Raw genomic sequence first — 27,649 nt, forward strand, 5'->3', positions numbered from 1 at the left:
GCTGAAGATTATCCTGTTCTGAGGGTGTTTTCTCCCTGTGCACTGGGAGCAGTACCAGGGCTTGCTAAGCAGAAGCAGAATTAAGTTCTGATTCATTTCTCTTTCACTTGTTAGTTTTTCAACTTTTTTAAAAAAAAAAAAAAAACTTTGAGAGGAAAATGCTCAATCGGAAGATGAGTTCTTCCTTGCCTGGCACAGTGACATCCTAACTTATCACTCCATTCAGGATGCACCAGGCTGGGAAACCTCTGCATGGGCAAGTTCTCAGGTAGCTGCACAGATCAACATATTCTTTATCTACTCATTCTGCACACTTTGGGCTTTCTAAAATTACTAATTCTGCACATATTGGAGAGGGACACAAGGACTGTATCATCCAGTGGTCTGTAAATCTCAGACCATTGCTCTTCCTCCAGCTCCAGCCTGAGCCAAGAACATTTTGATGAAGGAATAGCCCAGCCTGCCTGTCTGGGAGAGGGTCCTGGGGGGTGAAGGCATGGTGCAACTCCCCAGGAATTGCCTCCTGCCTCCCACTGCCCCTGCTGCAGTGCCACACGTGCATGTGGATCTGTGTACACTGGGAATTCAGGCTGTGTGAGCTGTCACAGCAGTCAGGCAGCTGGTTGGTGAGGACATGGGTACCCTCTTGTGTGGGGGGAGAGGGGAAGGCTCTGTCCAGGACCTGCCTGGATGCTGCTCCTGCTGACCTGTTCATCAGAGGCAGGAGGCTGCTGACAGGTGAACCTGGCACTGCCAAAAGTGAGTGCCTGCCACCACAGGAGGGACAGCAGGGGCTGGAGAGCTCATCGGGTGCCCTCCCCAGGCTGACAAATCCAGGCTGGATGGAACATGGAACTCCAGGGCTGTGGAGCAACCACAGGAATGTGCAGAGGAATGACACTGGCTTTCACCCTGGTGTGGAGTGATGCAGCAAACACAGCCATAGTTTGGAGATGCCAGATTTAATCCATTTGTCTTCAGACATCCTGCACACTAAGGAATAGGAAGATATGGGAGGAGAATCTCCCTGGCCCCCTTGAACTGCAGAGGAATGAGCCTGGAAAGAGCCTCCATCTTGCTTGACCCTTTTCCTCCCTCTGTCACCTGCACTGAAGGGGATTTCTCATGCTAACTACAGACTGAGCAGGTGTTACCCTGTGCACAGGGTACAGAGCAGGTACACACACCTCTGCCCAGGCAGACAAGGCCAGAAAGGCTGGAAGGGGAGCAGAGAGGAAACACAGATGCCACCAGTGCCAGTCAGGCTCCTGTCCTTCCCTCGGGAGATGGGAGGGACCCTTGTGGTGGTGACATACGAGGCAGCCAGAGACCCAGCTCTGCTCATGCAGGAGCTCAGATGTGCTCCGTACCCAGCCGGGGAAGCTGCTCCTGCTTCTCCTCACCAAGGCACTGCATCCATACTCCCTCAGGTGAGCAGAGCAGGTGGCCTGGAGCATTTAGCCCTGGGATGTGGGGTCCTGAGCACTGGGCACAGCCAAGGCCCAGTGTGAGGGGATGGCTGAACTGAGGGAGCAGGTAACAACACAGGATTCATTTATCTTGGAAAGATCTGGATGCCTCTATTGGAGGCAGCAGAGCAGCCACAGCCTGCCCAGACCATCCAGGAGCCCTGGGGGTCAGCAGCAGGTTCCCCCTGCAGCAGTGCAGGACAGGGACCAGGTGAAGCCCTGCCCTCTCACCCCTCACCTGCACAGCCAAGAGCAGAGACTGGATGGCACCTGGGTCCTTTAGTAAGCTGTCCCCAGATGCTGTCCTATGTTCCATGTCTCAGCCATGCCCCAGGTGCTGCCTGGTTTGTCTTACCTGCGTGACGAGAAGCCCGTGTGTCCTCGATGCTGGAAGCGCAGCAGAAGCTTTTAACCCTGCAGGGGCCCTGGGGAGAGGCTGTTCAGTGACAGAGGGAGGAGCAGCACTCACAAGCCTGCACCAGTGGGATCTGAGCCCATGGGACCAAACCCTTCTGACACAGGACCCACGCTGACCTTCTGCCTAGCTGTGCCAGGTGCAGACTCCGCTCCAGCCTTGCAGTTCTTAGGCACCTGGCCATGGGAGGAGGCTGCTGGAGGGGATGGGAGCTGCAGTTCCTGGGCCCCAAGTCCTTCCTACACCCCATTTTACCTATTGCAGGGCTATGAGGTCCCTGCACACACCACTGTCAGCAGAGAGGAGCAGTGATGGGGGCTGGCCTTTGGCTGTAGGGGCACAGCATGAGGTGGCTGCATGGCACCCACACTCCCTGTTCTCTCACCACCTGTACTAACCGTGCCCACTCAGCCCAGTGCACAGCTCTCTGGAGGAGAGGATGTGCTCCAGAGGCCTGGGAGAGGACTTGGACAGCTGGGACAGAGCCCTGGCAGTGGCACTGACTGGACACAGAAGGCACCAAGCAGTGCCCAGTGTGTTTGAAGGTCTCAGCAATGAGGTTGCTCCAGCTCAGGCTGGGTGAACACTGCCTGCTCAGAGCCTGCAGCTATTCCTGCTAGAAGGAGTAAGTTTAGCTGGAGTTCACTGTGTAGTGCCATGGAAATGTAAAGTGGGAACCCCAGGAAACAAGGACTGCCACGGGGAGTGAATCTAGAGGTTGAAACAGTGATGTTTCTGCAGCAGGGAAGCTGTATTGCTTCACTTTGGTGTTCTTCAGCTTCTGCTCTTGGTGATAGGGCAGTAGGAGATGGTCCAAGCATAAGCTGTGGATCTGGAATGCCAAGAGATGTGAGGCTGAACAGTAACAGCATCTGGGAAGTAGGGAAAGTGTAGGCTACAACCCTAGATGGGGATGAATGCCCTGTGTGGAAATCCAACACAGATACCATGGGAAGGGCAGCCTCTGTCAGAGGAAACGTGGGTCAGAGGGTGTCAGGAGCTGAAAAAGATGAGCAGCAAGTGGTAAAACGAGCAGCTGTGACTGGCTGTGTGTGTGTGTAGCTGTAAATCTGTGTCCTGTGTGTACACACAACAGTGACTCTGGGCTCTGCCTGTTTTGAGCAGCTCTCAGGCAGGGCATCAGCTGGCAGGAGACAGGGGCCAAGATAAGTGGACTTTTTCACTCATCTGCTTGGAGTTTACAAAATTACACCTTTTTCTTGTGGCAATGATGAGCATTTCCTTATTTCAAACAAAAACTTGGTGCCATGGCATTCCAATACAACCTGGCCACTCTCCCAAGGTTTTAGGGAAGGCACATGCTGGCAGGACTAGGAGAAACCCCCTCTCACTTTGATATTTGAAAAGGGACTTTTCTGAGACCACCAATACTTGGCATAAATATTAAAATATACTGAAATCTCCCAGATTCAGAAATCTTCCAGAAACTTCAGTTCTGTTAGTCTATGTCTTCAGAACAGCCTTTTAGGATAAGAAATATCACTGTGTCCCTCTCTGGTCTCCTGATGGATATCAAACCTGGCCAGTGGTGTCCAGCAGTAAATAAAATCTCCATGAACTTGTGAAATGTTAGGAAGTTGTTTTTTAAACCAAGTACCTCAAATTGGTGGTGCAGCCTTCAGGATTGGGCCCAGATCCCATAAATACTTGTCACTTCTGAAAATCAGGTCCTTAACTTACCTTCTCCAAGCATGTGCTGTACCTCCCATACCCAAGTGCACTGTTTTAACATCAGGAACTTCTCCCTGCTTGCATTAAGGGATGCACCCTCCTACTCAAGAATTCTTTCTCCAGCAGAAACCACTACCACTCCTATCACAGCTCCCTGCAGCAGCACTGCCAGCTGGTCCTGGACTCCACATGGGTACAAATGCTTCCTTTGAGGATGGGGACAAGAAAATGGTGGATTTTGTCTGGATTTTGCCTGCCACTCCTCCTCCTCCCTCCATGTCCCACTGTAATGAGTGTGGCACTGGTTTGGGGATAACCTCCCTATAGGGACTGGCAAACGGCTGCTTGGTGTTTTTAATTTTCCCAGTTCCTTCTGGCTCCATTTCCAGTCTGTCCATGTCCTTCTGGCCTTACCCTGGAGCACTGGTCCCCTTGACTTGTGTCACTCACAACCCTGGCAGGAGAACACTGTTCCCTCTTTCCTGCAGCTGATGAGGATGTTCCACAGGACATGTGCCAAGGCAGATACTGGTGACACTCCACTTGTCCCTGCCCTCTAGGTAGAGCGTGACCTCTTCACACCATCCTCTGAACCTGGTGGTCCAGGCAAGTGCTGCTTTCCCTGACATTGCTGCTGGTCTGGCCTGTGCCCACTGAGCGCCTCCCTTGCCCTCATCCCTGCTCTCCCTGCTGCTGCCCAGGCAGCCTCTGGGCCCAGGATCCCGCAGCCACACCTGGCTCAGGAGCTCTGTGGGTTGTTAATAGCCACGATTCTCCCTGATGCTGCAAGACTTTCATGCTCAGGTTCTTCCCCTCAGAGCTTCCAGCTGCTTCAGAGTCAGTTCTGAGGGCACCAAAGCCGTCCTGCCCTGCAGGTGTCACCCAGACTGCAGTTCCAACAGACTTCAAACAACCTACATCTTGTGCTTTTGTGTTCTTTTCTCCTCAGGCTGGGCTTCCCCATCCCTGGAAGTGTCCAAGACCAGGCTGGATGGGGCTTGAAGCCACCTGGTCTAGTGGAAGATCTCTGCCCATGGCAGGGGGTGGAACTGGAGGAGCTTTAAGGTTCCTCTCAACCCAAATGAATCTGACACTTTTTGGCTTCTAGCACCACTCTCCATGGGCACTCTTCTGTAGGATTTTCTCCTAAGTCCCACTGTTGGAGAGAGGAAAAGGATGCCCTGAGCACAGTCAGCAGTTACAGCCTCGTGTTACTGGGGAGAGGTGATGGGTACAGACTCTCCTCACAACTGCATGGTGACCAGAGAGGCAACTTGGACAAGCTGGAACAGGAGATATCCTCACTGGATCTCAGGGAAAAACCCTTTTGGGCACTGGATAAAGGCCCTGAGAGACCCTGGACTCTGACCTTGGAGATTCTCAGCACTCACCTGGCCACAGATGAGCAGACTCACAGCCTGAGCCACCTCTGCTCCAGGGCCTGCTCAGAGCATGGCTTGGACCAGCAGCCCCTGTCCACCAACACAGTCTAATGCTGGAATCAAACTCTCACCAGGCTTTCCAAAAAGAGTATTTCAGGGGTTTCTCCCAATGACTTCCTCGGGATTCCTTCAGGATTTTGAAAATTATTTTTAGCTAAATTGTCAGGGCCACCTGTTACCAGAACCAGGCAAGGAATAAGAATAAGCTAAATTTGGCATTTCCACTTTGGCCTATCCAAGACAGGACAACAGCCACACCTCACATCTTGTGGGAGAGGCTGTAGATTCCTGCCAGACTCCTCTCCCAACACCTGACAAGGAGATTTTTGTCTGAAGAGAACTGTACTGTTTCAAGCTTTTTTCCAGTGTAATTTGTACTTGTTTTTAAGAAGAGTGGGAAGGAAGGGTTGCAATGTTATGGTCTAACCATTAACTGGCCAAAGCTGACTGGATTTACATGTACTTGTAGTGTGCTGATGTTTGCAGAAGCCCAAACACTGCACTCACAACACATGAAGTGAGTGACCTGTTTCCCTGAGGTCCAACACCTGCAGCAGCCTGGAAGTGGAAAGTGTTCTCCCGGCCACTTGTGCTGAGCCCTGGGGTCACTGGCTCTTCCTGGCCAACTTGTGCTCAGAAAGCACCAAGGAAAGTCTCTCCTGTCCCCACTGGGAAGCACCTTTGCCTCCCAGTTGCTCATGGTCCTTCCTGGGCAGTTGTGGCACCTGCTGCCTCTCTCCTTCTTGCCTCAGCTCTGTCCCCAGCTGCAAGAGCCAGCCCTGAGGTCTCCAGTTCAGCTGTGGGCACCAGCTCTGCCCCTGAGGCCAATTAGTGCACTTCCAGCAGGAGGCTGAAGCTGGAGAGAGAAGTTCCTGTGTTCCCAGTTTGCCCCCTTGGTCCCATTCCCCACAGACTCCGATCTGTGAGGAACAGGCTGCAGGAGCTCCAGTGCCAATTACAAAAGCCCAGAGCACTTCATTTGCTCATCTGGCATGTTTGTGAACGTGTAAACAAGGCCCACAGTGGGCTGGAAAAAGTTCTGTGCTGGGAAAAGTTAAAGGCAGCCACTTTATCCACAGCTGCTGGAATCATCCAGCATCCGAGAGGCACTTGGAGTGAGAAGGCCCAAGACTGCACAGACACACCACCTTTGAAATATCTGTGGACAGGATGCACATGTGAAACTGTTGAAGTAAAATAAAAAGAGAAAACAGTAAGTAATTGGCCAGTGCTTTGACAGGCTCTGGGAAATATTTGGGTGACAGGAAACATTTTGAAAACATCTATTTTTGCAACAAAAAATACACTGTTGAGATTCTAGGACTATTTGCAACCCTGGTTGTACCTCCTGCCCAAATTCTTGCTGTGCCCAAGCCACGCTAGCTATATCCCACAGTAGGTAGGAGCAGATATTGCACCATTGCAAACCTCATACGTAACTTGTGTCATTCTGGTGCCTCTTGGTCCTTGGCTGAGACACCTCTGATTCATAACTTCCAAAGTTACTAACTTTTTACTAACCAATTTACAATTGATTACTAACCAATTTAACACAAATGATCTCATTTTTCTCTCCTTGCTGCCCCTTTCCCATCCCTGATCTGTGAGTACAGACCAAGCTGAAACCAGAGACCTGGGCCTTGCCTCAGGCTTACTCTGCCACAGATTTTTGGTTGCTTTATTTGACCTCCAAACTTTGTGTTGCAAAATAACAAAGACAATTTTCTGAATGCTGCTTCAGCTTAGTTTTGTGATAGATGATGCTGCCACAATCTCACATCTGTAGTTTTTCTGTTGTTCTCCTTCTGTCCAATGCTTAAACTTCTCCTGCCTGTTCTCCCTGTGCAGGGAGCCAGTACCCAGGGATCAGACTGGAAAATACTGAACCACAGCTGCTGCCTCATGCAGAACTGCTCCAGGATTGCACAGACACCCCAACACTGCTGTTAGCATAACTCATCCCTCCCACTGCTTCCAGAACTCTCCTTGCACTCTGGGAAGGGTGGATTTCTAAAGAGCTTCCATAGAACATATATATGTCCTCTGGACCTTTCCACAACACAGCCCCACGTTAAATTTAAATATTCAGCTCCAGCAGCAGCAGCTTTGCACTGATGGATTTTAACTTTCCCTGGGTGCTGTGGGAGATCCAGAAACCATGTTGTGTTTAATCTGTAACATTTTACCTGGAAGGCAGGGGAGCATTAATGAAGCAATCTGGCTGACAAAAGTACTCCATGTCGTGTGTGAATGGAGGGGCCAATCAAGCCCTGGATATGTTGATAATTGGGATCAGGATTTGATGGAGAGATGAAAACTGGTTCTTCCTGGAGTCTGCCAGGGCTTTGCAGTGTATCACACAGATGCAGCTGTCTGGACAGTGTGGATGGTTTGTCTGTGTAGACAGGAGTATGGTCTGTCATGGGGTTTTCCTGGTCTGAGTCACCACATCAAGCTCAAAGTTACATTTAGTCAGTGTCCAGATCCAGCCCAGGCTTGGCCTGTCTGGGGCCTGAGGTGGGAGAGTGTTTATTTTCTGTGCTAGGGAGAAAACAGTCCAAATCTATGGGGATTTTTTCTGCAGTTTGGTGTTTCTCTCACTCCTTGTCCCTCCGGCTTTGTACAGCAGCCCTGTGGGAAAACTGTGGACTACAGGATTGTGAGCCCCAAATCAGAAATGACTGCTTATTCCTCGGCACTTTCAGTGTGGAGATGGATTGGATTTCTGTGGCACATCCATCCCTGAACACCATTACTTCTGTTTGCCTGGGATTTGATTCTGTGGCTGTTTTCCCAGGCTCCTTGTCTTCTCTGTGTGAAAACCCACAGCCTGATACAAAATCAAATCAAAAAAATCTTTGGCCACCTGCAACACCCTTGTCTCTAGCTCTGTACAGTGAGATGCAGCTTTAGCAGAGACAAGTGCAGTCAGCACTGAAGATGCAAATTTGACTTTATTTCCATTATATCCATTTTTCCTCATCTCCAGACCTGGGAAAAGCAGGACAGAGGCTGTTGGGAAAAGGGCAGATCAGCTGCAGAGGGAAATACTGGACACCAACAGAGTCCCCCAGGTGGGGCTGGTACAAATTGTGGCCATGCTGGAGGAAGGATAAGCCTCACCTGATGCCCAGGTGCCCACGTGGGCAGTGTGGCATGTGCCCAGTGGCAGGGGATGCCCCTATGCAGCAACACCCCAGGGTCCACACCTGTGGCCCAGGAGCACAGAAAGGAGCTCTGGAGCATGTTGAGCCCAAAGCCCTGCCTTGGCAAAAGGGCTCCTGACCTTATTTTATAAAAATATAAATATTGTAGTATATAATATTGTAGTATAAAAATAATAAGAGGGTTTTTTATGTCTCAGTGAAATTGATAGTATTTCAGGTTGTTTCCATTGCCTTGTGCTCATTCCTGGGACACCTAAGGCTCCCTTCACTGCTCTCACCTGGGATTTCTGCCCATCGATAAAACCCACTGAGCTCCCAAGCCAGCACAGTCCCAGCCCTCAGCCTCTCCTCACCTGTCAGGTTCTCAGATTTCCTACTCAGTCCATGCTGGACTCCAGCTCTGATCAGGCTATCTTGCACAGGGGAGCCTGGAACTGGTGCCAGGGCTCCGATGTGGCCTTACCTGTGCCCCAGGGAGGGGATGGGGTCTCCCTCACCTGTGGGCAACTGCTCTGGCTCCCACAGCTGAGGATGCTCTCAGACCATGGAGGTGCACTGCTGACTCAGGGGTGGCTCATGGCCCATCAGGACACCCAGCTGCTTCTCTGGTCTCTCACGTGAGCCTTGGCAGATGGAAACATCCCTGCCCAGGTGCAGGACACGGCGTTTTCCTCTGCAAACTCAGTGAAATTCCCATTGGCTCATTTCTCCCTGAAGGGACCAGCCCAGGGAGGGACCATGGTAGAGCAGGTACACACCTGAGGAACTGAAGCCTATGGGTGTGCCCTGAGTGAGTAAACAAGGAAAGAGGAAGAAACAAAAAGCAGAAAAGCAAAGCCCGGCCCAGCTCCAGCCCCCTGTGCCATGTCACCTCCCCCAGCGACTGGTAGGAACTGGACAGAAGCTGCATGGAAAGAGGGGAGAAAAGATACTGGACTGAACCTGGGAAGGTAGAGGAAAGCTGTTTCCCCAGGTGTTTCTTTAATAGTTTTCTTGGGTTTTCTGCAGTATCTGAATCAGTAACTAAATGTTTTTATAGCAATAAATGAAATTAAATTCCTCAAGCTGAGAGGGTTCTGCCCGTGGTGGCAGGGACTGAGGCCAGGCCTGGGCTGGGATCAGCAGCCTGGGCTGGGATCAGCACTGATTTCCCTCTGAAGCCTTTCCTTCCCTTCTTCCCAGACCAAGCCAGGTTGTTCCCTCCAGTGCTGACACAAACCTGACCAATTCCTCCAAGAGTAGATCAGCTTTAGGCCCAAAGTTCACATGTCCCTGTGAGACACCCTGGCCCAGCTCCACACCTGAGCTGTCCCTGCAGGTGCCTGGGCTGGACCTCGTGGCCCCAGGCAGTGCTTTTGCAGCAGCAGCTGGGGTGGAACCTGCTGCACACCCAGCTGTGACCAGCCCTGTGCACAGAACCCCACAGGTGGGGCAGGACCTGCAGCTTCTAGGAAAAAACAGGGATCTCAAACTGCCCTTCACACCTTACTGAGGTGCCACATTGTCTTGGTTTGAGACAAACTGGGAGACTGATTTATTGCTGTAACACACACCCATCAGTAAGGAATGGCTTGGGCTGGGAGGGACCATAAAGCTCATCCAGCTCCATGTCCCTGCCATGAACAGAGATGTCACCCACTACACCAGGCTGCTCCAGGCCCATCCAGCTCAGCCAAGGAAACTGCCAGGGATGGGGCAAGCACCTTTGGAAAAGCAAAAAATCACTTACTGGGTATTTACAAGGAAGAGAAATAGAATAAAAAACCCAAAACAAACCCACTTTGATAAGAGCCCTCAGAGTTACCTGTGATATTCCGTAAGACTTCCTCGGAGACCAAAAATCAGTTCTGACACTGTCTTCTGCATCAAACACCAAGTGTTTCAATCTCAGGTCTCTGATAAAATTTGCTGGACAGCTTTAGATTCACACAATAAATCCTCTGTCTCCTCAGTGGGCTGCCCAGTCTGAGCACCTGTGCTCAGGTACAGCCTCGGGACCACCTCAGGGTGACACTCAGCAGGAACCTGAATCATGGTGGCTGTGAGGTGATGTCACTCTGTGACAATCCTACTGTCAGAGTTCTCTGCACTGGCAATGTTCAAAGGGACAAATATAACCATTGCAAGTGAATAGGAGAAAACACCAAAGCTTCAAAAATGGCAAGTGTGAGCCAGGCATAATCAGCTAATGAAATTCCCAAGGAATATCCAAAAAGGAAAGTGCAGCATAAAAGAAGAAAAGTGAAAAATAGTAAAGTTTAATAGTTACAAGAAAAACACACAGCTCTAAGCAAATCCTCCAATAATCAATGAAACAACTGATAAAGCATCAATAAAATATCAACAGCACGGGGGACAGCAGCTCTCAGACCTGTGTGAAGACACACAGGATCCTGAGCAGATCCACTCGACACTGCTGAGGACAGGGACAGCAGTGATGCCCCGCAAATCCCTGGATCTGTACCTGGAACAGAACAATGACCATTTGATCCCAGAAAGGAGGAGGCACCACAAACGCAGATGAGTTTAACCACGGCAGCTGAGGGCAGTGCTTTCTGCCACAGAGCATTGTCAGTCACTGCCCAACAGCTCACAGAGCTCAGGGAGCACCTGGAGAGTCCCTGCCTTGGCTCTGTGAGGTGCCAGGGCACTGGTGAATCTCAGCTCAGTTTTCCTGCCCCAAGCACAGCACACCTTCCCCAGCCTGAGCATTTGGGACTGCCCAAAGGGAATTCCCTCAGTACAAGGCACTGTAACTAAAATGGCAGTACTGTAAAGAGCCTGTAGGGAGACAGCATAAACAGACTGAAACCCCATCCAGGAACACACCTCACACAGCATCACAGAGAGAAACACGTATCAGCCTGCCAGGACTTGGCTCTGTACCTCCCAACTGAGTCCTCCTGCACCACCCTGTCATCATTCCATCACACATCTGGGTAATTCAGTGGCCTTGTCCATCCCATTTCCCAAGGACATGGAATTGTCCTGGTGCTGTCAGGCCATGGTCACTGAGGGCTTCAAGTGGTCTCACATGAAGAGCTATTGGCAAAGATGCTCATTTCCCAGCCCAGCTGAAGGTGAGTACAGACAGGACAGTTCATCTTGCCCTGCTGATACCTTTCTTCCTGCTCTTTTTCCTTCTTTTCTCCCTAAGCACTGTGGGAAGAGCCAGCAGGGAGAACCCAAGGCTTCCCATCAGCAAACTCAGGCCAATCCCATCTGGCACAACCAACCCATCCTTCAGCTGGCCCTTGAGCAACTCACCTGTCCTGTTCACACCCAAACAAACTCAGGGGCCCAGTGAGCTGCATGGCCAGACTGTCAGCATGAGCACTGCTGGGGGAATTCTTCCTACAGCGCCCCAGCATCCACCTGTTACCCCAATAATCTGATCCCAGGTGGCACAACCTCATCCCAGGCAGCACAACATGCGTGAGGCTTTCCTTTCCCACAGTCCCTGAAACACGGCACAGCTCTGTGTCTGGTGCCCCAAGAGAATGCCCACAGGTGCTGCCAGGCCAGCAAACCAAACCCTACCAGGGGTAACTCAGGTCACGTCTGCCTCCTGTGCCCTGAGCACACGGTGCACGCGCTCCTCGGGGCTGTAGAACAGCTGCCCGCGGCGGAGCCGGGGCTCGTCCTGCTCGTACCAGCGCCGCTCATCGAACTCAGGGAAGAAAAAGGCAATTTCTCTGCTGGCTGAGGCAGGTGAATCTGTCAAAAGACAGGGAAAGGCAATGAGAGATGCCAGTCTGCCACCATAAACACATGCTGGACTTCAAAAGCACCTGGCGAGGTGTGTGTGGGGTCTGCAGAAGGGAACAAATCATTCAGTTGGAGCCCCAGAAATAAAGCAAAGGCACACAAAGCACCATCATCCCGGCCTCCCCAAGAACCACCCAAGAACTGCAGACCTACCTGAGCCATGGGTCGTGTTCCTGGTGTCTGTGAGGCCATAGGCACCTCGGATGGAGTCTGGGTCGCTGTGTCGGGCTCGGAACACTTTAGTGGGTCCCATCAGGGATCTCCAGAGAGGGACAGCATTCTCGTGGGCCAGGATGTAAGCCCACATGGGGCCACTGCGGCAAGGGCCCAGAAACAGCAGGAGAAATTATGAAGAGCTCGTTACAAACAGGTTATTCGTCCTTACAAACCCGCACAGTCCAGCTGCCGTGGGCTGTCGCGCCAGACCCTGCCCGTGGGGAGGGGCACGGTCCTGCCCCGGCAGCGCGGCACGGCCTTGGCACCGGTGACCCACTGCAAATGATGCCCTCCAGCACCCTCGCAGGGGGCACCCATCAGGTACCGCTGCTGCCAGAGCGGGCTGTGACCCCCGCACTCCGCCCGGCTCCGCACGCTCCAGCGAGCCCCGGCACACACCCGCGCCCGGTACCTGGCCATGAACTCCACCAGCCGCTGGTAGAAGAACCGCCCTGCGGAGAGACACGGAGCGAGTCGGCACCGGCCCAGGGGCACCGGCCCGGCTCAGCACCCCGCTCCGGCAGGCCCTGGGCCCCGCTCGTACCGGCGTGCTCCCGGTAGAAGCGGCGGCTCTGCTCCGGGCCGCAGCGCAGCTCCTTGGCGCGGACGATGAGGAACCGGTGACGGAGGATGGCGGCGTGCACGGCCTGCGGGAAGAGGCGGCGCTGGGAGGGGCGGGACGCGGCGAGGCCTGCTCTGCGGTGCCCTGCCCGGCCCGGTCCCTCCCGCTCCGGTCCTGCCCGGCTCTCACCTCGCTCACGAGCGGATGGGCCACCGCGTCCGGCTTGAGCAGCGCCAGCGTCAGCTGCAGGCGCCGCGGGGCCGCCATGGCCGGGGCAGGGACGGCAGGGCCGGGCCGGGAACAGAGCGGGGCCGGGACCGGAACAGAGCGGGGCCGGGGCAGGGACGGCAGGGGAGCGGAACAGGGCGGGGCCGGGGCGGGGCCGGGGCGGAGGCGGGGCCGGGGCGGGGGCGGGGCGGGGGCGGGGCCTGCAGGCGTCGCGCGGCAGCGGGCACGCGCAGTCGCTGCCATGGCGACGGCGGCGGAGGAGCAGGGTCGGGCCCGGGCCCGGGAGGAAGGCCCGGATGGGGCCCGGGATGAGGCCGCAGCCGGCGCTGAGGAGACGGTGAAGATTATCTGCCTGGGCGACAGCGCCGTGGGGAAGTCCAAGTGCGTGGGGCGCAGGGGTCCCGCGGGTTCGGGCGGAGGACTCCCCGGGTTCGGGAGGGTCCCGCGGGTTCGGGGCAGGGGTCCCGCGGGGTCGGGAGGGTCCCGCGGGCTCACGGCAGCACGGGCTCTCTCCGCAGGCTGCTGGAGCGGTTCCTGCTCGATGGCTTGTATCCTTGGGAGCGGGGGAGCGGGGGAGCGGTGCGGGACGCGGTGCTGGCCGGGCCCGGTGGCGGCGGAGCGGGGTTTGCGTTTCTCCGTCGGTTCCTTAACGCCCCGCAGCCGCCCCCAGCAGCTCTCCACGTTCGCCCTGACGCTGTACCAGCACCGCGCCCGGCTGGGCGGGCAGGAGATCCGCGTGGGTGAGTGGAGCCAGCCCGGGGGGCTCGGGGTGTTCGCGGGGACAGGCGGTGCCGGGACAGGGAACAGCTGGGAAGGGGAGATCCCCTCGGTCTGGGTCTCGGTTACGTGTTTTGATAAACAACATCGGGACAAATCTGGTGCCCTTCTGTGAAGGGGCTGCGGCATTGGTGGAGGGGACAAAGTGACTGCCGTCATCCCCCGGGGCTTGGTGAAGTGTAGGGCACTGTCACCACGATGTCCTGGGCTCTGAACTGGAGAGACGGGGGTTGGATGGATGGTGGACAGTCAGAGGATAAAGAATGGTCTGGATGACCACATGGAGTCACTGGTCAAGGCTCGTTGGGGTTGACGCTGTTCAACATCTTTGTTGTGACACGGACAGTGAATGCAAATGTGGCCTGGTTGGGACATGTCTGTGTTTGGGAAGTTTAAGAAAGTCACTGTCCAGCATGGCTGAAACAGAGTCCAGTCAGACACAGCATCAGTGCAAAGGAATCCCTAGGGAAACTGGCTGATTTGGCTTTGAGTACAGCGCCACACTTGGGTCCGGCTGACAAGAGGTGTGACTTCATTGAGGTGCTTAACTGAAGCTGTGCCAATTTATACAGCAAGCTAGACTCAGATGTGAGCCTACAAACCAGAGTTGGGGAATCTCCACCTGAGCTGCACCAACAGCAAAAAGCATGGTGGTGTCCAGGCTTGCCCCATGATATCTGATGTACACAGAACTTCATGAACTGGGACCTCTTTGCCTCTGGTTGATTTACCTTCAGCACTTCAAAGTGACTCCTGCCCCTGGGAGAGCAGTCAGATGTCTGCAAGAGAAACTGGAGCATTTCCCACGGCAGGGCCCCAGCTGACCCTCACTGGGTTAGAAATCAGCAGTACCCAGCAGTTCCTGGAATTTTAGGTAGTTTCCCATTCTCATCCCTAGTGACAGAGTGCCAGACATTGCTACTGCTCTTTGCACTTCTGCCTGTCTTGGTCCTGCTGTCCCGTACAACTCGTGTCACTGGTGTCTTCTCCTTTGTTGATGGCTACTGCCAGCACAGCCCACAGCTGAGCCCAGTAAGGAAAGGTTTGGCACAATTTCGTAACCCTGGAGTGTTTCAGATTGGTGAGGTGAAACTCAGTTTGTGTCCCGGAGCAGATGGGCTGGGCTTTGCCTCCTGGGTGTAAGTTGTGAGAAGAACAGAGCTCAGTGAGATTTGTCATTCTGAGCTGGTTTTGCATTACAGACTTCTGGGACACGGCGGGCCAGGAGCGGTTCCGGAGCATGCACGCCTCCTACTACCACCAGGCCCATGCCTGCATCATGGTGAGGGGGTCTCAGCTGGGACCCATGGGATATGGGCTCAGAATGGTCTCAGTGACACTTGGCTTTTGTGTTACTTTTATGGTTACACTGCCATGTGCTCCTTGTCTCTTCCAGTGGTTTAAAAAACTTTCCTAGATTGTTCTTTCTTCTCTCACCAGATAAACCCCTGTAGATGGACCTGGTTAGCTCTGGTCTGTCTCTCCTGGTAACACTTTCCTCTATCCCCTGGCTCTGCTGTCTTCTCAATGCCCTCATGTTTGCCCCTGTTCCCAGTTTCATTGGCTCCTCTCCTGCTCAGATCTCCTGGTTTGTCCTGTCACTCTCACTTTCCACTGTTCCTCATCACCTGGGAGCACCAGTGATTTTCACTGGTGGTTTAGTTGTCAGAACAGAAGAGGCCACATCTGATCCTGCTTGGCACAAACTGTTCCCACTGCCAGCTCCCTGTGTGGGTGGCAGGGACTTACACAGGACACCGTGACAGTGTAAAAGACATCAAGGGGCTGTTTCCTGCTGTCTGGGCATGGGGATAGTGTCCCTTTCTCTTTCACCCTTTCTAATAACACCCAGTTCCCTTTCTCTTGTCTTCCTGGGAACATTATGGATGTTGTCCTTGTATTGGTCGGAGCTGTCGCGGGTTGGCCCCACAGACTGGTCTGAGCTGTCCTGGGTCAGTCAGAGCTGTGCCAGGCTGGCACCAGGATAGGTGATTCTCTCTTGGAAGGTGTTTGATGTACAGCGGAAGGTCACCTACAAGAACCTGAACAACTGGTACAAGGAGCTGAGGGAATTCCGCCCAGAGATTCCATGCATTGTAGTGGCCAACAAGATTGATGGTGAGTGTACCTTCTCCTCCCAACCTGCCAGGGTCGGGGTGGGATTTGCTCCTGTCTTGACTGAGAATGAATGTCCCTTGTCTGTTGGATCCAGAGGATTTCCTCAGTCCCCCAGGGCTGGGTCCTGTGCTGACGTCAGCTGCTGTCTTACAGGTGCTTGTCCTGTGTCACCAGCAATTAAAAGTGCAAAGTTGATCCATTTCAGTTTTATTCAAATGTTCTTCCAGTTCTGCCATTATCACACTGCCTCTTCTATTCATCAAGAACCCAAAAGTGATTTGAGTAGCACCTGGTCAAAAATGGCAGCAAAAGGAGGCAAAAGCTGTTCTGTGGCTTCCCTGGATCAGTCCAGGATGGCCTTGGTGCTGCTCCTTCAGCGTGCACAGTGTCTCAATGTACAGGCTGACAAAACTGTTCCCCTGGCTCTGCAGGGGGCTGGGAGGGTCCCTCCCACGGGGAATGCCAGCCAGCCCTTCCTGATTGCTGGCACTGTGCTGTGGCTTGTCTGGGTCAGCAGGGGCTGCCGTGTCACACAGAAGACACCCACCTTTCTGGACCTCCTGCCGTGTCTTACTGACCATGTCTTCTTTGTCTGCCTCAGCGGATATGAAGGTGACCCAAAAAAGCTTCAATTTTGCCCGGAAGTTCAGTTTGCCCTTTTACTTCGTGTCTGCTGCCGATGGCACCAACGTGGTGAAGGTGAGATGGGCGTTTGCTGGACTTGGTGTCCATGAGGCCCCTTGGCAGCCCAGGGACACGGGGGCTGCTGTGGGCCCAGAGAGCAGGAAACAGCCCAGCACTGTAGCTCCAGGTGGCTGTGGAGAGCTGCAGAGGGTCTTTTTCCCCTTGGGATGTGGAACAGTGTCCATCTGCTTCAGAAACCCAATGCCCACGTGCCCCATCCTGTGAGTGACGGGCCTTGTCCTTCCTACCAGCTCTTCAACGACGCCATCAGACTGGCTGTGGCTTACAAACAGCACTCGGGAGACTTCATGGATGAGGTCCTGCGGGAGCTGGAGGTAGGGAGGGCTCTGTCCCTGCTCAGTCCTGAGTCCTGTCAGATGAGCAGTTCTGCCCTTTTTCCCCTGTGGCAGAGGGGGGAAGCTGCAGCACAGGAGGCTTTGCCCTCTGCTAGTGATCCTGGGGGCTTTGTGTGCTGCTCACATCTGGGCTGGGAGGAGGGGAGGTGGGAACCATCACAAGAGCTCTCACTGCCCTAGGAGGAGTCTAAAAGAGCCACAGCAGATACAGTTGTTGCAGTCTCTGTCATTTCTCAGCAGTTCCTTGTCCTGTTCCTTTCCAGAGTTTTGATCTACAGAACACAAGCAAGGATTTGTCAGATAAAGGGAAGAGCTGCACTGAAGAGGAGCCCTCATCTGCCTAGGCCTGGACCCTGAGCCTGGTTTTCCCTTGGCTCTGGACTTCTGGGGCCTGCACAGAGCACGGTGATGTTTCTCGTGCTCTAGAGCTGTGGTGCTCTGGGCAGCTGGGTCTCGTCCCTCCTTGTGGGAGCCTACCTGGGCAGGATCTTCCTTGGCTCAGCCCTCACTGCTGCACATTTCGCTCAGGAGAGGGATGGGAGAATCCACATGATTCTACATGGATGGTTGCTCATTCCTAGTGCTCCTTTAGGACAGAGCTGGCCAGGAGAACTGAGCCATCTTGCACCTGCAGGAAGGATCCTGCCCAGATGCTGTAGTGGTAGCTGCTGCAGAAAGCAAACACTAAAGGAGTTTTTCTACAAGGCTATGATATGGCATCTTCCCAGCATTGCTGCTGTAAGGAGACAGGTCCCAGGTGGCATAAGGCCACGGCCCAGCCCAGCCTGCTGCCAGCTGAGCCGCTACTGCCTCGGTCCACCCATGGCTTCTGCTGCAACATCCCTGGGCTCCCGTTCCCATTCTGCCCTACAACAGCCAGATCCCATGGGCTGCTGAGCACAGGGGGTTTCTTCTCCCAGGTCCAGATGGCTGACACAGGCGGGCCCACACCCTCGGGCTGGTTCTGTCCCAGCTGGTTGGATGTGGCCATGGCTCGTGTCTTTGTGTGCATGATGCTGCATTCCAGAGAGCTGGATACACACACATACAGTCACGGAATCACAGAATGGTTTGGTTTGAAAAGGACCTTAAAGTTCATCTCATACCACCCCCTGCCATGGGCCAGGACACCTTCCACTATCTCAGATTGCTCCAAGCCCCATCCAGCCTGGCCTTGGACACTTCCAGGGATCTAGGGGCAGCCAAACCTTCCCTGGGCACCCTGTGCCAGGGCCTCATCACCCCCTGAATAAAAACTCCTTCTCAACACCTCATCCAAATCTCCCCTCCTCTAGATTGAAACCATTCCTCCTTGTCCTGTTGCAACCTGCCCATGCAAAAAGCCACTCCCCCCATTATTATAACCTGCTTCAGGCACTGGAAGGGGCACTGAGATTTCCATGGAGCCCTCTCTGGGCTGAAGAATGAATGTGAACAGCACAGCAGACTGACAGACAGAGCAGGGACTCTCTGAGCTTGTGGGTGCACTGAGCAGGGCTGAAAACACGGTTAATGATGAATGCAGAAACTTTACTTCAACCCTTCAGTCACATCAGCATCGGTGTGGCCACAGCAGAGCAGCACGGGCAGGACAGAGAAGCCCCTGGCCCAAGGCTACCTTTGGCCTGGCAGGAAATGCTGTGGTCCACTGTAGCCCTGGGTCCTGCTCATCCTGTTGCTGCTCAAGCTTCTTTGTCCTTCAGAAACTGCAGGAACTCCTGCAGCAGATTCCAGAATTGCACCAGGATCTGGTGTGGGAACAGCACGGGCAGTGACGTGCCCGAGGATGTCACCACTGGTCGCTGGCTGTACTCGGGGGTCAAGCGGATGTGTTCCTCTGGTTCCTCTGGTTCCTCTGGTTCCTCTGGTTCTTCTGGTTCCTCTGGTTCCAGACTCTGCTCAGGGGCCAAGGTGACAACTGGCTCCGGTGCTGGACCGGCTCTTTCTGCTGGGCTCAGGCCCGTCTGGAGCAGGATCCAGTTGTAGAAGTGCTGAGTGGAGGTGTAGACCCCGGGGTGCCTGGCTCTGTCACAGCCTTTTCCCCAGCTGTTCATTCCCACAAGCCAGAAGTAGTCAGCTCTGTTGTCCTTGCAGACGAGGGGACCCCCGCTGTCCCCCTGTGCCAGGAGAGAAGATCAGAGGCTGTGGTGGGCTGCTGCCATCCCCAGGGTTTGCTCTTCTCTCCCATCCCAAGGTTTTCTCCTCTCTCCCATCCCCAGGGCTGGCTCCTCTCTCCCAGCCCCTGCCAGCTCTGCATTCCCAGCCTGGGAAGGTTCAGCTCAGGGTTCAGAGCTCTCCTATCTCTGCACGTGGGTCCCAGATGTGCGGGGGACAGATGTTCTGGGGTCACATCTGTACTTTGGGGCTCACATGGGACAGGCTGGGCTGTGTGTGGGGGCTCCTACCTGGCAGGTGTCGATGCCACCCTGCGGGTACCCAGCACACAGGTTGTCAGCATGAACGGCCCCCGCGTACCATGGGCTGCTGTTGCAGAGCTCTGTGTCCATCAGGTGGACCTTGGACTCCTGCAGCACCATGCCTGTTCCCTGAGCTGTGGGCACAGAAGGGAATGAGCCCCCAGCAGGTCGGTGCCCATCCCCTCCCCTGCCTGGGGTGAACTGCTTCCCCTGGTCTGGCTCAACCCCTTCCCTGGGACTGCCTTTGCCTCCAAGTGACTCGTCCAGCTGTGTCCAGCTGTTGGCTCTGGGGAAGGGGCCAGACCCATCTCTCCAGAAGCTTCACAGTCATGGAATTGTTTGGGTGGGAAAGGACCTTAAAGTTCATCCAGTTCCATGACCACGCCGCATCCCCCCCGCCCCCCCAGGCATGGACCCCCTCCCCCAGCCCGGGCTGCTCCGAGCCCCGGCCCTGCTGCCATCCCGCAGCTGGACTCTGTCTGTGGCCACTCCACGTCCCCAGGGTGCCCAGCCTGTGTCCCTGGCATGCCCAGCTCTCCCTCAGGGCGCACATCCTGCATGGGAACTCACCTCTGGCAAAGTTCCAGCCGGCGATGTAGCAGGATTTCAGCTCCGAGACCCTGAGCGAGGCGTCGGGCACGCAGCCCAGCTGGATGTAGTCGCTGCACTCCACGGGCTGCTCCAGCTCCAGCAGGGCGATGTCATTCCTCGCCGTGGCAGGCACGTAGTGCCGGTGTACCAGGAGCCTCTGGATGTGTCTCACCTCAGCCTCAGGGCCCAGCTGAGTCAGATCTATGGCCCCCAACACCACCTCCCACGTGGAGATGTCCCTAGAGAGGGGACAGGGGTGACAGGGAGCAGAGCCACGGGCTGCAGTGGCCCAGCATTTCCCTGCCTTCTGCTTCCCAAGGCGGGCAGGGAAGCAGAGAGGAAAGAGCCGGGATGAAAGTGGCACGTGGTGCTGTCACCTGGGCACCTGGCTGTGCTCTGGGGACATCTCTGTCCCTGCTGTTTCTTACCCGCCCCTGGCGAAGCAGTGCGCGACCGTGAGGACCCACTGGGAGCTGAGGAGGACACCGGTGCACATGTGCCACGTGCCGTTCTCCCAGGTGGCCTGGATGCTGACAATGCCAGGCCAGGCCCCTGGCTGGACACTGGTGCCACCCATGACATGGGACGTGCCAGCAGCAGAAGCCACGGAGCCATAGTCGAGAACTGCAGAGCTGTGGTCAGAAGCCATGGGCCGGAGCCCACAGGTCCCGCTGGAAGCACAAAGCCATCACTGTTCTGCTCAGGGACAGCAGGGCCAGAGAGCCCCGAAGGGTCTCTGTCCCCTGAGTTATGCCAGGGAAGTCCCCAAGTGTTCCTCCAGCCCCCTCACAGAGCCTGGGGCCACTGACCTGCAGGTGTCCCAGGTGCCTCCCACGGGCCAGGCCAGGGCCAGCAGGATGAGAAGCCACAGAAAAGCCATTGGTGCCAGTGCAGGTGGCAGCAGCCAGAACCGAGGTGTCACCTCCAGTGCAGCCACCGCCACAGCACCCACAGCCTTTGTGGTGCTCACAGTGCCCCCGGCCCAGAGCCGCTGTCACAGAGGGGCTGGTTCTGTGTGCTGGGCATGGCAGGGAGGGGCAGCACAGTCATAGAGACATGGAATGGTCTGGGTGGAAGGGACTTTTAATGACCACCCAGTGCCGTCCCCGTCATGGGCAGGGCCACCTTCCACTGTCCCAGGCTGCTCCAAGCTCCATCCAGCCTGGCCTTGGACACTGCCAGGGATCCAGGGGCAGACACAGCTTCTCAGGGCAACCTGTGCCAGGGCCTGCCCACCCTCACAGTCAGAAATTCCTTCCCAACACCTAATCTAAATCTGCCTGCCTTCAGCTTAGGGCCATTTTTCTTGTCCTATCACTCCATGCCTTTGTCCAAAGTACCCCTCCAGCCTTCTTCTAAGGCTCCTTTAAGTACTGGAAAGGGCACCAAAGTCTCCCTGGAACCAGCTGTTCTCCAGGCTGAGCAGCCGTAACTCTCTCAGCCTGCCATGCCCTTCTTCCCACCCTGAGTGAACATTTTAAATGTGGTGATCCTTACTGTAAAACAGCACTCCTCTGCTAGTTCACCTACATTTTTCCCTCACACAACAATCCAAGAGAATTTCCTGCTGCCCATGCTATGGGATGAACGCAGGACAGGGGGATTCTGGGCTGGGTTGTGTCCAGCACCCCCAATTCCTTCTCCCAGAGCTCCTCCATCTGCTCATCCCAAGTCTGGACTGATTCCAAAGGTTGCCCCAGGCGCAGCATCTGCACTTGGCCTTGTTAAACCTCATGAGGTTCCCATGGGCCACCACTTGAGCCTGTCCAGATCCCTCAGGGAGAGACCTGCCCCACTCATCTTGGTGTGACCTGCAAACCTGCTGAGGGTGCCCTCCATCCCTTCATCTTGTCATTATCAAAAACATTAAATTCTTCCTGCAGATATGTGATCCCAGGTTCTCCCTTCTCCTCTGGATGGGACATCACAGGGGTGTTGGATGGAGTGTGGCCAGCAGGTCAGGGGGGTGATCCTGCCCCTCTGTCCTGCCCAGGTGAGGTCATACCTGAACTGCTGTATTCAGTTCTGGGCTCCACAGCTCAGTCAGGAAAGACAAGGAGCTGCTGGAGAGGGTCAAGCAGGCCACAAAGATGATTCAGGGTCTGGAGAATGTCTGTGATGAGGAGAGACTGCAGGAGCTTGGCCTGCTTAGTCTGGAGAAGGCTTTCATGCAGTTCATTTCTCTCCTGGATGGAAGGGTGCAACTCCACCAGTCTATTTCTGCTTTGCACTCCCTGATAATCCTCAGCCTCTCCACCTCCTCTTTAAGATCCTCCACCTGTTTACACCACATGCAGTGTTGTTTCCACTCTCCTCCAGTAGTAACTGTAGGGTCAGACACTCCCTGCAGGCAGAGACCTGACAGCTGCATGTTTCTTGTGGAGCTCTGTCTGGGTCTCCATGCTCCTGCCAGCAATGGCTTTTGTCAGTGTGTAAACTACTGCTGGCTCTAATCAAGTTGGACAAGTGAAAAAAACAATCTCCACCTGAGGTGAGCTCACCTCCAGAGTCAGGAGGGTTGCTGTGCTCTCCTACACACCCTGCTGAACTGCCACGCTGTGCCCTGCTGCTGCTCTATGTCCCATTTCTGGGTCACCTGCTCTGTCTGGAGCCATTCTGATCTCCCACTCTGCTCCTGGCAATGCCCCCTCTGTGCCTGACTGGCTGCCAGAGCTCCTGGGTCCCTGTGCAGCTTTGGACTGCTGCTCACGTGTCCCCACAAAGCTCTCACCTGAGGGGATTGCACCAATCCATACAAATATCTGAAGGGGGATCCCAATCCTCACAAATCTCCCACCAATCCCCACAATCTCCCCAGGGTATGAGGACACTGCCGGTGGTGCCTAGTGAGACAGGACAAGGAGTCAGGCCTTGAGCTCAGCATGAGGCAGAAATTCCCTCCATCATGGAAGGGGTAAGCCCTGGGACAGCTGCCTGGGGAGGGTGCACGGTGTCCCTCCATGGAGACATCCCAACCCCCCTGAGCAAGTGTCATCTGCTCCAGCTCACCCTGCATGGGCAGGGGTTAGGCTGGATCATCACTAGAGGGCTCCTGGCACTCAGACTGTTCTGGGATTCTGTGTGTGATAAATGTGTGAGTGTGTGTGTGTGTGGTATTGAGACTGAGGGTCTAGAGGGTTTAGGATTTAATTGATTAAAGATATAGTTAACCTAAAAATGTATACTTGTTTTTAGAACGTTAGGCACAGTAGAAATCACATACTGTGTCTGTAGCTGTGTGTGACACCAGTGTGACACTTGTGTATGTGACATCTGTTACAACTGTGTCCACCTGTGCCCACCCTTGCCCACCCACCACTGCAAGTCCCGAGCACAGCCATCACCCAGGCCCCCCAGAGATGTGGGCTCCTTCTCAACCCTCCCCAAGCTTTGGGGACCCCCCAAGGTGTTACCCCTGTCCGCAGGGGCACAGCAGGGGCTGCTGAGAAGGTGTGGTGGGCCATGGGGACATGGAGGGTGGGAGCAAACATGGGGGCAGGGCTGGGCAGATGGGGCCCCCAGACCCCCAGACCATTGCCCCTCAGGCCCTGGGGATCACTGTGGGGGGGCAGGAGCTCATCCCTGCTGTGGGTGGGGATTATGGGGGGTCTCAGGGTGCTCCTGAGCCTTCCACGTCTCTGTAGCCTGAGCCCCACTGTATGTCCCTGTGCCACATCCCCACGTCGCCCCATATTTCTGTCCCTCCCACACCCCCATCCCCCACAGAGCAGAGCAGAGCAGACAATGAGTGGTGTCAGCACATGTTGGGGACACTGTCAGGGAGAAACACGGGGGACACGAGTGACACATGGGCACTGGGGGACAACAATAAATAACATTCCCCACAGGTTCTGCTGGGGTGAGGAGGCTGGGGAGGAGCTGGGGCAATGGTGACAAGGTCACAGTGACAACTCCCAGTGTCCTTGGGGTGCTCCTTTGCCCCCCCCTCCCCAGCTGTCCCTCCCTGCCTGCAGGCAGGATCTGGCAGGATTCAGCAGGATACGGTACTGCCACTTCCCCATGGTGGGACACGGCTGAGACATAGTCACGGGTCACGCACAAGGCTCCCGTGGCTGCCCCAGGCACCCGCAGAGTTCCCGGTGTCACCCTCAGACCCACGGGGCACCCACAGCTCCCCAGCACCCAGAGAACACCCTGGGAACCCTAGGGACGCCCCAGCAGCGCTCTGGGATGGGGACTTCTTGGAGTGAGGACCCCCAGGCATAGGGCACAACTGCCCCAGGTGGGCTGGGGGCCCCTGCGTGGGTTTCCCTGGGGTGGAGACTCCCAGGCCTGGCTTGGGACCCCACGGGGCCCCAGGGGCTGTTCTGGGGTACCAGGGAGGGCTATCACAGGTTGTCAAGTGTGAAGAAGTCAGGGGAATGGTGGGCAACTGTTTGAGGGTGCTGGGAAGGTACCGGGGAGTGTTTGGGATTCCCTGCTGCCCGTCACCCGTGGCTGGGTGCAAAGAGGCCACGGGCACAGGGTGAAGGGGACAGTTTGGGGGTGCTGAGGAGGTTTGCACATACTGGGGGTACCGGGGGAACTGTTTGGGGGAGCTTAGAGAGAGATTTGGGGGAGTGTCGGGAGGGGTTGGGGTATCCCGGGGGGCTCTATCGCAGCTCATCCGGTGCGAAGAGCCCCCGGGCGCGGCGCAGCACCGAGTCCCGGGCCGGGTCGTAGGGGTGGTCCTTGGAGGGGATCTCGAGCACCGCGGGCAGCGCCCGGGCATGGGCGGCGACTGCCGGCCGGATCTGCTCCGCCAGGGCCTGCGAGATCAGGATCATGCCCACGTCCTCCCGCGCCAGGAAACCCCTGCGAGCAGGGAGAAAGGGACAGTGAGGGGACACAGAGGGGACACCAGCGAGGTGGGACGCGCTCCTCGGGACCCCCTGGATCCCCTGAACACTCCTGGCACCCTGACCCGGGACTCCTGCGAGCTCTCTCTCCCCTCCAGGAACTCTGTGACCCTCCCGAGATCCCAAAACCTGCCTGGATCCTCCTCAGAGAGCCCACTAGGGACTCACAGGACCACCACAGACACCTCCCTTACCTTTCTGACCCCTCTGAGACACCCCCAGACCCCTCCTCAGACCGCCCCGTGCCCTCCCGGGCCGCCGTCTCCCCCCACACACACCGGAACGTCTCCTCGATCTCAGCCAGGCTTGTTTCCTTCTCCACCACCAGGAAGTTGGGCCGCCGGTGCTTGTCCAGCTCCCCGATGCCGCCCAGAAGAAACCCGGTCACCGTGTCCTCGTCGCCCATCACCGCGATCAGCTTCCCGCGGCCCGCCATGCCCGGGGGCCGCTGGGTACGGAATCTACTGGGATGGCGGCCCCGGGGCCGCTGCCGGGACCCGGCGGGATCGGGACGCGCCGCCGGCAGCGGCTGACGGGATCAGGAGTGATCAGGAACGAGCGGGACCCACCGCCGCCTCCGGGCTCCGGCTCCGCCGCCGCCTCAGGGCTCCTCCGCCGCTTCCGGGCTCCCGAGCGGCCCCGCCCACCGCTGCCCCGGCAACGCCGAGAGGCCCCGCCCACCGCGGGTCCCCGCCCACCGCCTCGAGGCCCCGCCCACCACCCGAGGTCCCGCCCACCGCCTCGATGCCCCGCCCATCTCCGTGGGAGGAGCCGCGCCCAGCGCCGGCCCCGCCCCTCACGCCGGCCCCGCCCCGCGATCGCGAGCATGCGCAGTGGGACGTGCCCTTGAGGGGACGCGGGGCGCTCCCGCACACAGCGCCCCCTAGCGGGCGGCGCGGGCCTCGCAGGGCAGGCCGGACCGCACTGTTCGGGACCCCTGAACGCCCCCGGGCCCCCCACAGCACCTGCCGCTCTCCTGCCATGGAATCCCCCTTGGACCCCCGCACGACCTGGCCATTCCACCCCAGACCCTCCCAAGCCACCTCCAGTGTCCTGTTTCAGACCCCACCATCTCAGACCAGGACCTCCTAATCCCATCCTGCAGCCCCCGGAATCCCCCCCGCCTCCCCCAGGACCAGGATATCCTGCTCTGGACCGCCATCATCCTGTCCCGGATCCCCAGAACCGCCCCCTGACACCCCGGAATTCCGCTGTCCTGCTCAGGATGGCCCTACACGTGGTGTCCTTCCCCGGAGTCCCCTTGGCACCCTCCCAGCCCCACTCTGCGATATTTCCCCTGTCATCACTTGGACCACTCTTCCTCTCCCAGTGCTTTATTGATAGGCCTGGGACCCCCAGGGATCCCCGGGGGGGTCTCAGGCCGCAGTGACACGGAAGGGGCTCCCTGGGACGTCACGGTCCCCCCAGCGCAGCAGCAGCACGTACTCGCCACGCTCCCGCACGCTGTAGGTCACCGTGTAGACACGGTTCCCCTCGTGCTTCACGTGCACCTCCTCACACGGGGCCTTGGGGCCGTGCACCCCCACCAGCAGCATGTTTGTGCCTGATGGAGAGACACAGGCAGGGTGAACCCTGAGCTTGAGACCGCAGCTTCACCCCAAACTTCCTCCCCTGCATCCCAGACCCTCCATCAGACTCCCCCACTTACCCACCCCATCCCCTCCCAGGACCCACAGGCCCCATTTTCACCTACCCCATCCTTTCTCAATGCTCCCCCAAATTCTCTGAACACCCCACAGACCCACAGACTCTCCTCCAAGTCCTCAAAGGACTCCCATGGGAGTCCCTGGACTGCCCTGCTGAGCCCCCATCTGCCCTTCCGAGCCCGTGACTCCCCCCAGCCACCCCAAGCCCCCAGGACCCCCCGGGCCCCTCACCGGCCTTGCTGCAGTCCACAGTGAAGTGGTTCTTGTGGCCCAGGCGGGCGGCTGCCAGCCCTGGCCCCCGGGCCACCACCTGCCCAGCATCCGATGGGGCTTTGGTGACACCCCCAAAGGCGGGGGGGCCCCGCGACCCTGCCCTCACCACCGGCTCCACCAGCACTGTCGAGGTCTCGTGCAGACTGTGTCCCCCTGACAGCCGTGGGCCTGGGGAATACCGGGGAACATGGTCAGCCCCCACCATGGGGACACCCCCATCACACCTTGCTGGGGGGATATGAGGACACTTTTCGGGGACAATCCCTCCTCCCTCTGGGACCCCCATCATGTCATCCTGGGGCTTCTACACCACATCACCCCCAGGATCCCTTGTCACCACCCTAGGCGCCCCCCAACTCATGGCACCCTGAGGGACCTCCAGGATGACCCTCCTGCAACCCTCCCCCCCCATACCCATCATTGACCCCTTGTCACCCCACACTGGGGACCCCCACATTCTCCTGCCCCAATCTCCCTTATCCATGCCCCCCATACCCGTGTCTACCCCCACCCCACCTGTACCAGTGACCTTGGCCTTGAAGAGGCTGCCCGTGATGTGGTGGGGGTCCCGGGATCCCCACTTCCCCCTCAGTTCCCCTGTCCCCACTAGTTCCCATGTTCCTCTTTGTCCCCATGTCCCTCCCCACACCCATGTCCCTTCCCATCTTCAGGTCCCCCCCCATTCATACCAGTGACCTTGGCTTTGAAGGGGCTCCCCACGATGTGATGGGGGCCCCCATACTTGATGGAGATGAGGTAGTTGCCAGGGGCCATTGGGGTGTAGGTGACACGGTGGCCCTCGGGGACCTCAGTACAGTCCAGCTCCACTTTGGAGGGTCCATCAATGGTGACAGCCAGTGCTCCTGCCCCTGCATTGGCTGTCTTCACCAGGAACTCTGAGGGCACCCCTGGGACACAGACATGGGGATGGCATCACGGAGGGAACAC

The 27,649-nt window shown here is 56.6% G+C and overlaps 5 protein-coding genes across 6 annotated transcripts in view; 1 reads left to right on the top strand and 4 right to left on the bottom strand.

Annotated features, from left to right (window-relative positions):
• Window positions 1–10,427: 10,427 nt before the first annotated feature.
• On the bottom strand, window positions 10,428–13,069 carry LOC131573578 (nucleoside diphosphate kinase 6-like). The gene is made up of 6 exons (XM_058827657.1): window positions 12,921–13,069; window positions 12,714–12,816; window positions 12,582–12,621; window positions 12,107–12,267; window positions 11,726–11,902; window positions 10,428–10,649 (listed from the first exon to the last, which is right to left on the bottom strand). The coding sequence occupies exons 1-5, from the start codon at window positions 12,996–12,998 to the stop codon at window positions 11,736–11,738; spliced, it is 549 nt and encodes a 182-aa protein (XP_058683640.1). The 5' UTR covers window positions 12,999–13,069; the 3' UTR covers window positions 10,428–10,649; window positions 11,726–11,735.
• Window positions 13,070–13,149: 80 nt separating this feature from the next.
• Window positions 13,150–18,122, top strand: LOC131572895 (rab-like protein 2A). Its single transcript, XM_058826322.1, has 8 exons — window positions 13,150–13,340; window positions 13,478–13,507; window positions 13,620–13,699; window positions 14,939–15,018; window positions 15,743–15,854; window positions 16,456–16,553; window positions 16,790–16,873; window positions 17,158–18,122. Exons 1-8 carry the CDS (start codon window positions 13,201–13,203, stop codon window positions 17,236–17,238), a joined length of 705 nt encoding a protein of 234 aa, XP_058682305.1. The 5' UTR covers window positions 13,150–13,200; the 3' UTR covers window positions 17,239–18,122.
• A 341-nt stretch (window positions 18,123–18,463) lies between these two features.
• On the bottom strand, window positions 18,464–21,741 carry LOC131572894 (acrosin-like). The gene is made up of 5 exons (XM_058826321.1): window positions 20,712–21,741; window positions 20,331–20,573; window positions 19,882–20,141; window positions 19,300–19,445; window positions 18,464–19,011 (listed from the first exon to the last, which is right to left on the bottom strand). The coding sequence occupies exons 1-5, from the start codon at window positions 20,780–20,782 to the stop codon at window positions 18,577–18,579; spliced, it is 1,155 nt and encodes a 384-aa protein (XP_058682304.1). The 5' UTR covers window positions 20,783–21,741; the 3' UTR covers window positions 18,464–18,576.
• A 1,906-nt stretch (window positions 21,742–23,647) lies between these two features.
• Window positions 23,648–25,229, bottom strand: LOC131572896 (V-type proton ATPase subunit F-like). Its single transcript, XM_058826323.1, has 2 exons — window positions 25,040–25,229; window positions 23,648–24,717 (listed from the first exon to the last, which is right to left on the bottom strand). Exons 1-2 carry the CDS (start codon window positions 25,195–25,197, stop codon window positions 24,516–24,518), a joined length of 360 nt encoding a protein of 119 aa, XP_058682306.1. The 5' UTR covers window positions 25,198–25,229; the 3' UTR covers window positions 23,648–24,515.
• Window positions 25,230–26,079: 850 nt separating this feature from the next.
• The window catches only part of LOC131592933 (filamin-C-like), a 30,394-nt gene continuing 28,824 nt past the window's right edge, over window positions 26,080–27,649 (bottom strand). For both annotated transcript variants that reach the window (XM_058864876.1, XM_058864874.1), the window contains 3 exons: window positions 27,391–27,609; window positions 26,660–26,869; window positions 26,080–26,325 (listed from right to left, as the gene is read on the bottom strand). In XM_058864876.1, coding sequence (XP_058720859.1) covers window positions 26,138–26,325; window positions 26,660–26,869; window positions 27,391–27,609 — 617 coding nt within the window. In that variant the 3' untranslated portion in view covers window positions 26,080–26,137. The remainder of the gene's footprint in view (window positions 26,326–26,659; window positions 26,870–27,390; window positions 27,610–27,649) is intronic.

The sequence above is a fragment of the Poecile atricapillus genome, chromosome Z, assembly GCF_030490865.1.
Source record: "Poecile atricapillus isolate bPoeAtr1 chromosome Z, bPoeAtr1.hap1, whole genome shotgun sequence".
Lineage (NCBI taxonomy): Eukaryota > Metazoa > Chordata > Aves > Passeriformes > Paridae > Poecile > Poecile atricapillus.

What these genes read in the sequence shown, in the direction of transcription:
- LOC131572896 (XM_058826323.1), bottom strand. Translation starts at nt 25,197, where the DNA reads ATGGCGGGCCGCGGGAAGCTGATCGCGGTGATGGGCGACGAGGACACG. An exon ending in GAGATCGAGGAGACGTTCCG is followed by an intron (nt 24,718 to 25,039) that starts GTGTGTGTGGGG and finishes CCCTGCTCGCAG; the next exon opens with GGGTTTCCTGGCGCGGGAGG.
- LOC131573578 (XM_058827657.1), bottom strand. Translation starts at nt 12,998, where the DNA reads ATGGCGGCCCCGCGGCGCCTGCAGCTGACGCTGGCGCTGCTCAAGCCG. An exon ending in CTTCTACCGGGAGCACGCCG is followed by an intron (nt 12,622 to 12,713) that starts GTACGAGCGGGG and finishes GTCTCTCCGCAG; the next exon opens with GGCGGTTCTTCTACCAGCGG. An exon ending in GAACACGACCCATGGCTCAG is followed by an intron (nt 11,903 to 12,106) that starts GTAGGTCTGCAG and finishes GTCTTTTGACAG; the next exon opens with ATTCACCTGCCTCAGCCAGC.
- LOC131572895 (XM_058826322.1), top strand. Translation starts at nt 13,201, where the DNA reads ATGGCGACGGCGGCGGAGGAGCAGGGTCGGGCCCGGGCCCGGGAGGAA. An exon ending in CGGGCAGGAGATCCGCGTGG is followed by an intron (nt 13,700 to 14,938) that starts GTGAGTGGAGCC and finishes TTTGCATTACAG; the next exon opens with ACTTCTGGGACACGGCGGGC. An exon ending in AGGTCCTGCGGGAGCTGGAG is followed by an intron (nt 16,874 to 17,157) that starts GTAGGGAGGGCT and finishes GTTCCTTTCCAG; the next exon opens with AGTTTTGATCTACAGAACAC.
- LOC131572894 (XM_058826321.1), bottom strand. Translation starts at nt 20,782, where the DNA reads ATGGCTTTTCTGTGGCTTCTCATCCTGCTGGCCCTGGCCTGGCCCGTG. An exon ending in GGCACCTGGGACACCTGCAG is followed by an intron (nt 20,574 to 20,711) that starts GTCAGTGGCCCC and finishes TTGTGCTTCCAG; the next exon opens with CGGGACCTGTGGGCTCCGGC. An exon ending in CACTGCTTCGCCAGGGGCGG is followed by an intron (nt 20,142 to 20,330) that starts GTAAGAAACAGC and finishes TCCCCTCTCTAG; the next exon opens with GGACATCTCCACGTGGGAGG.